Below are 13,342 nucleotides of genomic sequence, written 5' to 3'. Positions count from 1 at the left end.
CAAGGAGGCCCTGTCTGCTGGAGTCGGGACCTAACCTTTCCTGCCTCTGACTCCCCCTCGAGCCAACTGGGTGTTTGCGGGGCTATCCCTGGTGCAGTGAGGCTGCCATAAGCCTGGGCCCCCGGGGGACAGGGCAGTCAGCACCCCCAACTCTGTCCTGGGTAAAAGCAGCTGAGGGCCACGCACTGGGCAGGACCAGGCGTCAAACAGTGGTTGTGGGCCCGGCCATTAAAGGGCCCAGGCTGAGCATCCCGGAAGCCATGAGAAGCAGACAGGACCCCCTCCCTCTGCTGAAGCCCACGGCCCCAGCTGGGTCTGCGCCAGTGTGGGCCCCAGGGTGGCACCCAGGGCTGCTCTGTTCATCTCCTGCAGGGCTTCGGGAGCGTCCCAGGAAGCGTGGGGCAGCCCCAGCTGGATCCAGCCCTGTCTGGAGAAGGCAGCCCAGGCAGATCCTGCAGAGACGAGCTCCAGTGCAGCCCCAGCTCCCCCCACTGTGGCCAGGGGTCCCACCCAAGCAAAAAGGCCATGGTAAAGGAAGTCAAAAACTTTATTCAGCTTATAAAATTCCATGTTCCGAGAACATGCTCTAAGCATGCAGAAAGCACAGGACACAGCTCCCGGGTGGGGGCTCAGGTGGGGCCACCTCTGAAGCTCTGCTGACCCCTGGGCCGAGGCCCTGACAGACTAGCAGGCCCAGTGGTCATGAAAGCGTGACGGCCACCACATCACAAGCGTGATGGCACCTGCTGGTGCAGCTGCAGTCCCTGGTGGGCCGGGCACTCAATCTGGCAGCCGCCGTCCCCCACGCCAGCCATGGTTGTCCCGCCATACGCAGTAGTTGAGTGTGGTCGCGAAGGCCAGCCAGGCCAGGTAGGGGTAGAGCAGGCGGGCGGCCAGCGGGCTCACCTGGTACCAGGCCACGGTAGTGGCTGCCGCCGCCCCACTGACCAGCAGGAGATCCACCAAGGCCTGCAGAGATTGGGGGACGGAGGATGGGGAGGCCTGAGGCACCGCGTTCACCCAAGTGCCTGTCCCACTGCCCAACTCCCACTGGATTTGGGAGTCAGGAGCCTCACTCACCCCCACTCCACCCTTGAGTGACCTGGCCAAGCCCCTCCCCCATTGCAGCCTCAGTTTCCTCATCTGTAAAATGGGAACAGTCATGCCGCCTGACCCATGCCTTGTGTGGGGTGCACATGACATGCCTGAAGTGAACTCGGTTTGTTCAAGGGTGCGGTGGTGGCTTAGGAGGTCTTGCACGTCCCTTCCCCTCTCTGAGCTTAGAGCCTCCACTGAGAGCAATGCTGACCTCCCAGCATTACTACAAGGCCCAAACAAAAACTTGCTATTTGTCAGGTGCAGTGGCTCACGCCTGTAATCCCAGCACTTTGGGAGGCTGAGACGGGTGGATCGCCTGAGGTCAGGAGTTCAAGACCAACCTGACCAAAATGGTAAAACCCCGTCTCTACTAAAAATAAAAAAATTAGCCAGGCGTGGTGGCATGTGCCTGTAGTCCCAGCTACTCAGGAGGCTGAGGCAGGAGAATTGCTTGAACCTGGGAGACGGAGGTTGCAGTGAGCTGAGATCACGCCACTGCACTCCAGCCTGGGGAACAGAGCGAGACTCCGTCTCAAAAACAAAAAAAAAAATACAGAAAATTAGCTGGACGTGGTGCTGCATGCCTGTAATCCCAGCTACTCGGGAGGCTGAGACAGGAGAATCACTTGAACCTGGGAGGTGGAGTCTGCAGTGAGCTGAGATCATGCCACTGCACTCCAGCCTGGGCAACAGAGTAAGACTCTGTCTCAAAAAAAAAAAAAAAAAAAAAAAAAGGCTGCCAGGCACAGCGACATGACCTGGAGTCCCAGCTACTCAAGAGGTAAAGGCGGGAGAATCAATCGTTTGAGCCCAGGAGGTCGAGTCTGCCCTGGGCAACATAGCGAGTCTTCATCTCTTAAAAAAGTTTAAAACTTTAAAAAAGAAGCAGTCAGCCGGGCGCGGTGGCTTACACCTGTAATCCCAGCACTTTGAGAGGCCAAGGCGGGTAGATCACCTGAGGTCAGGAGTTCAAGACCAGCCTGGCCAACATAGTGAAACCCCATCTCTACTAAAAAAATACAAATACAAATACAAAAATTAGCCAGGAGTGGTGGTGCACACCTGTAGTCCCAGCTACTCGGGAGGCTGAGGCAAGAGAATCACTTGAACCCGGGAGGTGGAGGTTGCAGTGGGCCGAGATCTCACCACTGCACTCCAGCCTGGGTGAGAGAGTGAGACTCTGTCTCAAAAAAAAAAAAGAAGAAGAAGCTGTTATGTAGAGGGGCCAGTGACCCTGCCCACACAGTACCAGGCTTCGTGTGGGTTTTCCTACACAGTGGCCCCCAAACCCACCCCTGCAACCCCTTCTGCCTTAATAGCTTCCCTCACCGGAGGAGTCAGTAGAGGGGAGGCTCCAGGGTGTGGGCTGCTTACAGCTAGAGAGACATGGCCTTTTGTCTCCCCTGGCCCCGCCTATAGACACTGACCCAGTGTCATATGTGATGCCCCACGTCCTCCAAGGGTCGGATCCAGGGATCAGGGACACATGCTGTGGCCACACTTACCCAGCCCATTTGTCGGGCACCAAAGAAGATGGGGGGCCATGCCCAGTTCAGGGCCAGCTGCCCAGTGTAGAGGCCCAGGGGAACCACGGCCTCCTCTGTGAAGCCTCCCAGCTCTTTCCAGACCAGGTAGGAGCCGTACCTGAAACAGAGGCCGCGGTTCAGAGCACCATTAGGAACAAGGCCAGGAGCGTTGCCCACCTCCGAGGGGCACAGTGATGGCTCATACGTGACCTGACACTGACTGCTGTGTGATCTCAGGGAAGTTGCTTGACCTCTCTGGGCCTTCATTTTTCATAGGGTTGCTGTAAAGATTCTAGTTAGCACATTGGCAGTGCTTCATGCGATACCCAGCATTTAGGACACTCAGTAAATACCTGCCATTATTATCACTGTCACTGCTATGAAAGGGAAGCACATGGTGTGAATAGGTAGAGAGGAGGCTCTTAACCTAGCCAGGGCACTGCATAGAGGATGGGACATTTGGGCTGGGCCTTAAATGATGAATAGGAGTTTTCCAGGGGAGGAAACAGGACATGCAAAGGCTTTGAGGCAGATGTGAGACCCTGAGTCAGTCTGTGACTGCAGGGTGAGATCCAGGGGGAGGCCTGATCATGGGAGCTGTTAACACAGGGCAACGATAACACCACCAGTAACAGCAGCCGATGCCCTCCAGCACTCACAGGAGCCAGGCCCTACCACTTCCCAAGCATTCACTCATTTCAGTCTCATGATGATGCCATAAGGCAGGCAGTATCAGCACCCCCTTTACAGTGAGGAGACTGAGGCACAGGCGGTGAAGTGACTGAGATCTCTTGGCAGGCCATCAGTGGATAAAGTCTGGTCAGCCAGGGCCAGAGCCCCAGCTGTCACCTACTAATGAGGGGTTTGCCTTATCCAGAGCCACAGGGAGCCCCAAAATTTCCCCCGAAGAGAGGCTGGGACTGGGTGGTGTAGGAAGGCCAAGCAGGGTGGGGACACTGGAGCCAGGGAAGTGCAGGACCCTGGCTGGGCAGGGCCTGGGCCAGGAGGGGTGAGGCCCACGTGACACCCAAGTTCCAGGGCCTTATTCCCATCAGAGCCGGGCACCTGGCCTGGCCTCTGCTATCCGCCCCCTAGAGTGCCTGGCACCTGCGTCCCCACCCTGCACTGCGCTGGCACAGAACCAGGATGCAGGGAACATTTCAGAAGGCAGTCAATTCCCTGCCTCCTGGGTGCGGTCCCCGCTACAGCCACCAAGAGGCGCCCTGCCCCTCCCAGCACGTCCTTTCCGGGTGGAATTCCCCTGGTCTATTCCCAGGGGACTCAGGCCAGCCTGAGCCTGAAGGGGCTGTGGGGGGTCCACACTTGCAAGCCCTGTGTCCTTGGGAGGCCTCTTATTATGGGGGTCGTTGAGTATGAATGAGATGAGCCTGGCGCTGGGCAGGAGTTCATCAAAGGAGCTGCTCTTGGGGCTGTTGCTGCCGTTGTTAATCTTAGCGTCCATGCCTCTGCCCAAGGCCAACCTTCACACACTAAGCCGGCCTTTGCCTGGAGCTGTGAACATGGCGGGGATGCCAGGGTGGGGTGAGCATCTGACCCATCCCCCCAGGGGCCCAGGAGGAGAAAGTTCAGTTGTGCAATAGACAGGCCCACAGCTTCCCCACCCTGGCTTGCCAAATGGGGCTGGGGAAACCATGCCATGGTCCATGGCCTGCCTGGAGAAGACCCTCTGTCCTGGGCAAGGCCTCCCCTTGCAAAGGGCCAGGCTCATCCCCAGGCCAGTGCACGCCCACCTACCCCATGGCCGAGTAGAGCGTGCCCCAGACAGGGCCCAGCACCCAGTGGGGCGGGTGCCACGAGGGCTTCTGCAGGCCGGCGTACCAGCGGAGACCCTCGCCGTGGACAAAGCGGGAGCCCACGAAGCACCCCAGGCTGGGCGCCAGCATGAAGCCCATGGCGGGCACCCAGGGCGGGGCCATGGCTGCTGCAGCTGCTGTTCAGGGGAGCTCTGAAAGAGAAGACAGGGCTGGGTGAGGGCATTCCTGAGGCCATGGGGTCAGGCCCGTGTCTCCTCCAGCATCCCCGAAAGGCCTGTCACCCACAGATCAACCAGTCAGCTGATCAGGAGGCGCAGAGATGTGCGGGGTGGGAGTGGCTGAGTGAACGCATTTCCAGCCTTGCTCCTGCCCCAGCTGCCCGGCCTCACCTTTGCCCACCCTCACCTCGACCTTGGGTCTCTGGCACTGACCCCTCCTCTCTTCCAAGGCCAGTTTGGGTCCCCTCCACCAAGAAGCCTTCCCAGCCTGCCTCCCTGGGCCAAGTCCCCGTCCTGGGAGCTCTGCCAGGCCAGTGCTTTACATTCCAGCACTTCACATTCACCTTTCACTCACTCACTCACTCATTCATTTGGTGACTGGTATCAGACAGAATTTGGGTCAAATCCCCTTCCTCACTGCCTCACTGTGACCTCAGGCAAATCACATCAACTCAGGGCCTCAGTTTCCCCCTCGGTAGAGTGGGATATCAATGCTCACCTACCTTGAGCACAGCTCAGTGCACAGCAGCAAGGAAGGTCTCTACACAGCTGTTTCAGCACCCCACACGGGCCCCAGTAAAACCACCGCCCCTTCCCCATGCACCAGAGACAGAGAGCAGCCTGCCTGGGGCCACACTGCACTCTGGCCCAGGCTCTGCCCTGGTGGCAATATGGCTCCCACCCTGACCTCATCCAAAAACAAAGGGCTAAGCTCCCACTCACTCTGATTCTAGGTGGAGAATCAGGAGTCGTCTGCTCTTGTCTGAGACAAGAAGCCACACAACCCGATTCAGTTCTGCCAACTTGCAGCAAGGCCTGCTGGGGCGAGGGCTAGGACCCAGGGGGGCACAGGGCTGGGGAGGCCCTGAGTGGGCACAGACTGGTGCTGAGGGAGCCTGGACCTCAGAAAGGGACCCTCTGACCAGGGACCAGGGAGGAGATGCCACAGGAAGAATACTGAGCACTTTCGTCCCAGGGGAACGCGAGAGACAAGCAGTCCAGGGGACATGGAGGCAGCCAAGCGGGGGGGTAGAGGGGTGTCAGCAGAGACTGTGCTGAACTTGGGCTTTGGCAGGGGCAAAGGGCAAAGGGCAAATCTGGCCCCAGGGAGAAGGGGCGGCTGCTGGCCTGGGATCCATGGAGCTGGGTGAGCACAGAAGCAACCTCAGTGCCCAGCAGCCAGGGACTATTAAAGACTGGCCCCCCACAAACCAAGCTTCTGAAGGCTTTCTAGTAATGAGAAAGTTGTTCTCAACATAACACGAAGAAAGCAGAATATAACATTGACTACAGAATGACCCCAATTTTGGCAAAAAATGGATAACATAGATATGCGCTTTTTTTGAGACAGAGTCTCGCTCTGTTGCCCAGGCTGGAATACAATGGCGCGATCTCAGCTCACTGTAACCTCTGCCTCCCAGGTTCAGGGGATTCTCCTGTCTCAGCCTCCTGCCTCCCAAGTAGCTGGGATTACCAGCATGTGCCACCATGCCGGGCTAATTTTTGTATTGTTAGTAGAGACAGGGTTTCACCATGTTGGCCGGGCTGGTCTCAAACTCCTGACCTGAGTTGATCTGCCTGCCTCAGCCTCCCAAAGTGCTAGGATTACAGGCGTGAGACACCGCGCCCGGCATGTTTGAAAGGAACAGAGTGTCAGGCATCCAGCAGATTCCGGTGCTGCCACTTACTATGATTCCCTCCCCTCCCTGGACCTCAGTTTTCTCGCCTGTTGAATGGGGACAGTTACCCCATCCCCCAAGGTCGCTGCACAAATGAGCAAGCAGTAAGGATGGACATTCTGGGGGGATGGGCATGTGACCTAGGTCCCGGCAAGAAACGTTCCTGTGTTCTCCCTCCCGCCCCGCCCCTCCCTCCTGCCCCGCCCTCCAGCTTCCAGGGTACACGTGCTCATGGGGTGGGGATGGGGGTCTGATGTCACTACACATATGAAAGGCCACCCTCCCTGGGGCAGGAGGTACTGCTGAGCACTGGCCCTGCACCACCGCCAAGTGGATATGGAGCTCTGGACCACAGCCCTGGGACCACCTCCCAGCTCAGCCTCCCACTACATCCTCTCAGGTAAGCCCAGGCCAGCTCAGCCTACTGCTCATCTGGGCAACCAAGACATAACCGCTGCTCTGCTGGAGCCTGCGTGAGTCCACAGCTGAGTGACATTGTGGGGGAACCATAAGGAGCCTCGTTCAGCCTCCACTGGAAACGAGCCGGACCAGGGTGCCTGTATGTGCCTTTTCCCAGGACACCCCCAGTTGAGGCCCACCTGCCCCACACTAATGGCCTGCTCTCACTCACAGGTGTCCCTGTCCAGGCGAGCAAGGTTAATACCACCAGCATAAGACACGTGGACATCCCGAACCCCTTGATACGACATGGAAGCTGGTGCACTTTCAGTGATGTTCATGCCACAAATGGAAACCCCCAGTGCAGGCGTGAGCCACCGTGCCCAGCCTAAAATTAACCGTTTTAAAGTGTACCATTCAGCAGCATTTGTATATTCCCAATGTTGTGCAACCACTCTCTGTATCAAGTTCCAAAGCATTTTCAACCCCTAAAAGAAACCCCGTATCCATCAGCAGTGGTTCCCCTCCCCCTCCCTCCCACCCCTGGCCGCCAGCAATCTGACTTCTCTCTGGGGACTTGCCCATCCTGGACATTTGGTATCAATGGAATCACGCAGTGTGTGGCCCTCGTGTCTGGCTTCCTTCACTGAGCGCCATGTTCTATAGGTCCTCACCTTGTAGCACGTGGCAGAACTCCCCACGATTCTGTCACCTGGCTCCAGCACCCAGCCAGGGCCAGGCACACACTCGGCCCCCAGGAAATCACAATGGGACTCACCCAGTGTTCCCGCTGACAGGGCCTTAGAGACCACCATCCAGGTCCCCCGTTGTATGGAACGAATAAAAGTCACAGAGGCATTTCCCAAGGCCACAGCAAGAGAGCAGGGTCTGAAGCCGGTTCTGAGTCCCGTGCTCACACTCCCACCCCAGGCTGCCCCCTTCTCAGGCCTGGCTGTGGTTATGACCCACAGGGCCAAGGGGCTCAGAGGGTCTGCCCCACCAGAAAACAGGCGGTCAGATGCCCCACAAGGAGAAAGCCTGGTGGGGGGCGGGGAGTTTCCTAGGGCCTCTGGGGAACTGCCCAGCTCCTGAATTGCCCAAATGGGGAACAGGTGGGCAGGGGCGGTACCCACCATGATGAGTCATGCTGAGCCAGGCTAGGCAGGATCCAGATATCTGCTCTGGGATGAGTCCAGGGAAAGCTGGGGTGGGCCAGGCCAGGGGGCACACATGGCAGGGACGGGACTCAGGCTCAGGCAGAGGGGTGAAGCCACCTATACACCCTTTATTTGTCTCCTTCAGAAAGTGAATCGGGATCCAGACCTCGGCTCTGCCTCCATCCAAGGCTCGTCTCTGGGCCTGGCTTCCTCCAATGTCAGGTGGGTAAACCTGCTGTGTCTGCTTCTTGGGGGGCTGGGGCAGCTCAAGGGAGGAAGGGGTGGGACAACACCGTTTCCCTGGAAACTCCAGAGAAGAGAGGGGTTGTGGGTATCAGTGTGGGGCCACTAGCCCCGTTTCCTCCAGGGGAAGACAGCGCCTCAAGGCTTGGACCTGTGACGAGACCCTATCAGCCACGAGAGCCCCTGGACACTCCACAGGTGAAAATACCCTGCACGGAGCAGCACCCCCAAAACAGGGGCAAGATCGGGGCAGGGTAGAGGGCGCAGGACGTGGAGGCAGGAGAAGGTTCCAAGCCTTGCTCAGCTCTGGTTGTGCACAGGCCTCTGGTAGGCAGGGGCCTGCGTGGTGGAGTCCGTGCTCATCCCGATGGTCACCGCCTTGTTCAGTCCCCACAGCAGCCACAGGGGACCAGCTGCTTCTCCCTGAGCCACACGGCCCACTCGGCCTCCATGGTGGACTCGTGACTGGTCCCATTTTCCAGATGAGGAAACTGAGACATGAGAAGTCACAGAACTTTCTAGGTCTGAGTGACTCCAAAACCCACCCCACCCCTCCCTTTGAGCTGGGTGTCTGCCGGGCTGCTCTGGGCCGCGTGGCCACTTGCCAGGAGTTGTGTCACCGCCCGTCTCAGCCTCCTTCCTCATCTGAAACAGGGCTCATAGAGCCTGCAGCGCCAGGATTGGACCCGCAGGCCACTCCACCCCACCTCTGAACGGTGCCAGAAGGTTCTCTCAGGGCCAGTAGCATCACTCTCTCCACCTGCCGCAGCAACATCCCAGCCCCCACAGAGCATCGGGCCCTGCAGAATCTGAGCCCTTCCCCACTGAGGGTGGGACCCAGGGTCTCCAGGTCTTGTGAGGCTTCACTCCTGGCCCGAAGACCCCAGACCCATCGCTGCCCCAAGGTATCTCATCTCCTGAGCCTCTGTGTCCCCATCTGTGAGGTGGTGGTCGAGCCAGTGGGTTTCAGGGTGTCTTTCTGTTCTCGGAGACCTCCCTATAGGTGACCCAGAAGGCCAGGAACGGTGGCTCACACCTGTAATCTCAGCACTTTGGGAGGCTGAGGCAGGCAGATCACCTCAGGTCAGGAGTTCGAGACCAGCCTGGCCAACATGGTGAGACCCCGTCTCTACTAAAAATAAAAAAACTAGCCTGGTGTGGTGGCGCACGTCTGTAATCCCAGCTACTCAGAAGGCTGAGGCAAGAGAATCGCTTGAACCCGAGAGGAGGAGGTTGCAGTGAGCCAAGATTACGCCACTGCACTCCAGCCTGGGCAACAGAGCAAGACTCTGTCTCAAAATAAATAAATAAATAAATAAATAAAGCAAACAAAAAAAAAGAAGGCGACCCAGAAACACAATAAGGAACGTGTCCCTTCTCTGATCCCCACCCCGACCCCCAGCTGCACCCACTCCCCTGAGCCTTGTCTCTCCAACGAAGCCAGCACTGTCCCAGGGACTTGTTTTCAGGCTTTTTAAAAATGATTCATGGCTAATCGTCCTCATCGTAACCTTTGTGTGCATTTTTCATTACGAAAGTAACCAGTGAAACAGCCCACAGGTCTGGAAAAATCCACAGCCAACCTGGCCATCGAGTGGCCTGGGAGAGGGTAGGGTGAGGGTGGGGTGTCCAGGGGGAATTGGTTCTGTTAAGAAAGACTACTTCCCTTTCCTTCGAGGTTCGGGGGTTAAACTTTTTTTTTAGTAAAAAATAAAGAAACAGCCTGGCCGACATGGTGAAACCCGTCTCTACTAAAAATATAAAAATTAGCCAGGCTGAGGCAGGAGAATCACTTCAACTCTGGAGGCGGAGGTTGCAGTGAGCCCAGCTGGAGCCACTGCACTCCAGCCTGGGCAATGGAGCGAGACACCGTCTCAAAAAATATATATATAAATAAAAATAAGAAATTAAGAATGACTTCCCTAGTGGTCTAGTGGTTAAAAAAAAAAGTTAAAAAGACTACCGTTTTAAACAGAGAGCACATCCAAGCATTGTTTGCACAATCAAAAGTAAAGAAAACACAAATAAGCCAGGAACAGTGGCTCATGCCTGTAATCCCAGCACTTTGGGAGGCTGAGGTGGGAGGATCACTTGAGCCCAGGAGTTCTGCAGGAGACTGCAGTGAGCTATGATTGCATCACTGCACTCCAGCCTGCATACCAGAGTGAGACCCTGTCTCAAACAAACAAAAACAAGAAAGGAAGGAAGGAAGGGGAAGAAAGAAAAAAACAGAAAGAGAAAGGAAAGATGGAAGGAAGGAAAGAAAGAAAGAGAAAGAAGAAAGAGAAGGGGAGGGAAGGGGAGGGGAGGGAGGGAAGGGGAGGGGAGGGAGGGAGGAAGGAAGGACAGAAGAAAGGAAGAAAGCAAGCTGAAGTGAAAAGTAGGCTCCCTCCCTGTGAGCCCAAGCCCCTCACCCCAGCTGGAGAACCCGCTGTGAATACTTTCTGGTAGATCCAGCCAGCCATCCTGCCTCACGCCAGGCACAAATGTGTACAGACGACAGGACACAGCACATGTGCACACACACACTCCCAGGAAAGAAAGTGGTCCTCGGGGCACAGTGGAGAAGGCAGGCTGGGATCAGCCTGCACGGGTTCTGGCCCTGGCTCCACCACACCAGCTGCGTGACTCTGGACAAAGGCTTCTTTGGCAAGCCTCAGTTTCGCCGAACCTCCCTGTGGGGCTGCCAGCAGCCAGGTGGAGACTCAGGGGCCGCCTTCCCCTGCTGGGCTGAGGCTGGCTCTCCTGTCCTTGCTACACGGCCCCTTTCACCGCCAGTGGAAACCTGCCTCAGGCTGCCCTGTCCCGGGCCCCACCGACTCCACAGAGACGCCGGGCCTCGCCCACGTTCTGGCAGTAGGCCTTCATGGGCAGGGCTTGCTGTGTGCCAGGCAAGCTGGGCGGCTGCTTCCTGTACACCACCTCCCCTGATATCCTCGCCCTGCCTGAGCCCATTCTGGGACAGCCTCAAGTCCTGTCTCTCCTGCCATCCAGCCCAGGGCACGCTGCTGGTATCCCGTAGCCCTGGCCCCTGGCAGGCTGGCCAGAGGGGCTCCAGGCCCACGCCAGGCCATGGCCTCTGGAAGCTGCCCTGGCCAGCAGCGCGTTCACAGCAGGAAGCCCCCGCTTCTCCTACCTGGGCTCCGGCTTCTTTGCAAGGGGTAGGGGAAGCAGACAGGTCCCAGAGGCTGCTCGGCTCACAGTAAGCCCCGTCTAGGCTGCAACGCACCTGAGCCCCGCACTGGGAATCGAGGGCCAGGGGGCCTCTAACCGGCTTTGGGCAAAATAAACTTCCCCGATCTGGGCTGTTCTCCACTACGAAACGGGGTGTCTCGGAGATCAAGAGCCCGAGGTCTCCCAGATATTCTGAGACCCTCAAGGGAGTTCCACCTGGGATTGCCCATCCGCGGAATGGGCAGGAGAGGGAGCGTCGGCCACTCCTGGGACCGCGCTTCCTGCAGGAGAAGCCACGCGGCCAAGGGCTGGGCGTGGCAGGGTTGTCCAAGTTTTCCCTCCCGAACCCCCAGCCGGAGGCGGCCCGCGCTGGAACCCCGGCCGCGGAGGCCCAGACTCTGCTGCCCGCCGCCCCCGCCCCTGACCCGGTAGCCGAGCCCCAAGTGCTGCCCCGGGTCGCCCCCTCGGGTGTCCAGTCTGCGGCTCCGGCCTCAGTTTCCCTCTGTCCCGCGGCGCTGCCAAGAGTCGCAGCCATGCGGGCCCCCACTTCCCGCTGCCCCCTCCGCGTCCCGTCCTCACTCACCAGCGGCGAGGGCACGCTCCGGGAAGGGCACTGCCTGGCAGGAGTTAGCCAGGCCGCTGTCCCCGCATCCGCCCCGCCCCTCCCAGCCGCCAGGCCCCGCCCCCTCTCAGTCGCCCGGCCCCGCCCCGCCCCGCCTGGCAGCCCGGGCACTGGGCCCACTCGCGTCCCCGCGGGACCGGGAGCTCACTCCTCAAAGCCACCTCTCCCGCGGGACGCGCTTCTGCCTCCCCCCGGCCGCGAGCAAGTCTCTCGGCTCCTCCTCCTCCCCATGGTGACCGGTGACGGCCGCCCGGCCAGACCCAACATCTAAAACGTTGCCGTGTGTCCAACGGCGTGTCGTTTGTCGTCTCTTCTAGCCTCACTTTTCCCATCTATAAAATGCACCAACAAGACCGATCTCCGAGTGGGGAATTACCTCTCCTGAGGCCAAGGCCCTGAGCGTCCTGCTGCCCAGCAGCCTTGGCCCCATTTCCGGAGCACCCCAGTTCCTTGAGCTGTTGACGCAGGGCACGGAGGCAGCGCGCTGCACTCTTAGTCCTGGCCCAGCCACTTTCTGACTGGCTCTCTGGGCCTCCATCTCCTCATCTGTAAAATGGGCACAAAGTCGTGGGACTGATGAGGCCGCAACGCGGTGATGCAGGCAGGACACCCCTCAGATGCTCGGCGCTCAGTGAGGGGAGGCTGCCATCATCACAGCCCAGAGGTGGCCTCCAGCTACCCAGGTCCACTCCCATGCAGGGTGTGTCCAGCCCCAGGCCCTTGGCACTATGGCTGTCTTGCTGCAGTTCAAGGCTGTCCCAGCTCCCTCCAGACAACTCAGCCTGGCAACGCCCCATCAGCCTGAACCAGCCACGTTGGCCCAAACTGATCCTGCAGGGGCCAAGGAGAACTGTGGCTACTTCTACCCAGACACAGAAGCCAGGAGCCTCCTTGGGGACCAGCCAGGCTGCAGTATGGCTTTCCTAGGACCTGGCATTTTTGCCTTTGTGAGCCTCTTCCTCTATTAAAAAACAAACATACATAAATCTATTTTTTACTGTGTTGGCCTGAAGACAAGGATAACCCAGGCTTGGTTCCATTCTTCATTCATCTTTTTCTTCTGGGTTTCTTTTTTTTTTTTTGAGACGGAGTTTCGCTCTTGTCTTCTAGGCTAGAGTACAATGGCACAATCTCGGCTCACTGCAACCTCTGCCTCCTGGGTTCAAGCGATTCTCTCCTCCCTCAGCCTCCCGGTAGCTGGGATTACAGGCGCCTGCCACCATGCCCGGCTAATTTTTGTATTTTTAGTAGAGATGGGGTTTCACCATGTTGGCCAGGCTAGTCTCAAACTCCTGACCTGAAGTGATCCACTGCCTCGGCCTCCTAAAGTGCTAGGATTACAGGCGTGGGCCACCGCACCTGGCAGCTTTGTTTTTTTTTTTTCTTTTTTAAAATTCCTTCTGGCCAGGCACGGTGGCTCACGCCTGTAATCCCAGCACTTTGGGAGGCCG

General features: G+C 58.1%; 1 protein-coding gene across 2 annotated transcripts; it reads right to left on the bottom strand.

Annotated features, from left to right (window-relative positions):
* Positions 1-529: 529 nt before the first annotated feature.
* Positions 530-11,960, bottom strand: TSPO (translocator protein). Of its 2 annotated transcripts, none has more exons than XM_001171840.6 (4): positions 11,853-11,960; positions 4,380-4,590; positions 2,604-2,742; positions 530-969 (listed from the first exon to the last, which is right to left on the bottom strand). In XM_001171840.6, the coding sequence occupies exons 2-4, from the start codon at positions 4,559-4,561 to the stop codon at positions 781-783; spliced, it is 510 nt and encodes a 169-aa protein (XP_001171840.1). In that variant the 5' UTR covers positions 4,562-4,590; positions 11,853-11,960; the 3' UTR covers positions 530-780. The 2 variants fall into 2 exon arrangements, with proteins under 2 accessions (XP_001171840.1, XP_063663938.1); XM_063807868.1 differs by lacking the exon at positions 11,853-11,960 and adding an exon at positions 11,232-11,846.
* Positions 11,961-13,342: the final 1,382 nt, after the last annotated feature.

The sequence above is a fragment of the Pan troglodytes genome, chromosome 23, assembly GCF_028858775.2.
Source record: "Pan troglodytes isolate AG18354 chromosome 23, NHGRI_mPanTro3-v2.0_pri, whole genome shotgun sequence".
NCBI classification, from domain to species: Eukaryota; Metazoa; Chordata; class Mammalia; order Primates; family Hominidae; genus Pan; species Pan troglodytes.
The sequence above is the reverse complement of the archived record's forward strand: the minus strand, read 5'-3'. Positions and strand labels throughout refer to the sequence as shown.

Coding starts and splice junctions, on each gene's coding strand:
- TSPO (XM_001171840.6), bottom strand. CDS start 4,561: ATGGCCCCGCCCTGGGTGCCCGCCATGGGCTTCATGCTGGCGCCCAGC. Junction 2,743..4,379: donor ACGCTCTACTCGGCCATGGG/GTAGGTGGGCGT, acceptor CCTCTGTTTCAG/GTACGGCTCCTACCTGGTCT. Junction 970..2,603: donor GTGCCCGACAAATGGGCTGG/GTAAGTGTGGCC, acceptor CAATCTCTGCAG/GCCTTGGTGGATCTCCTGCT.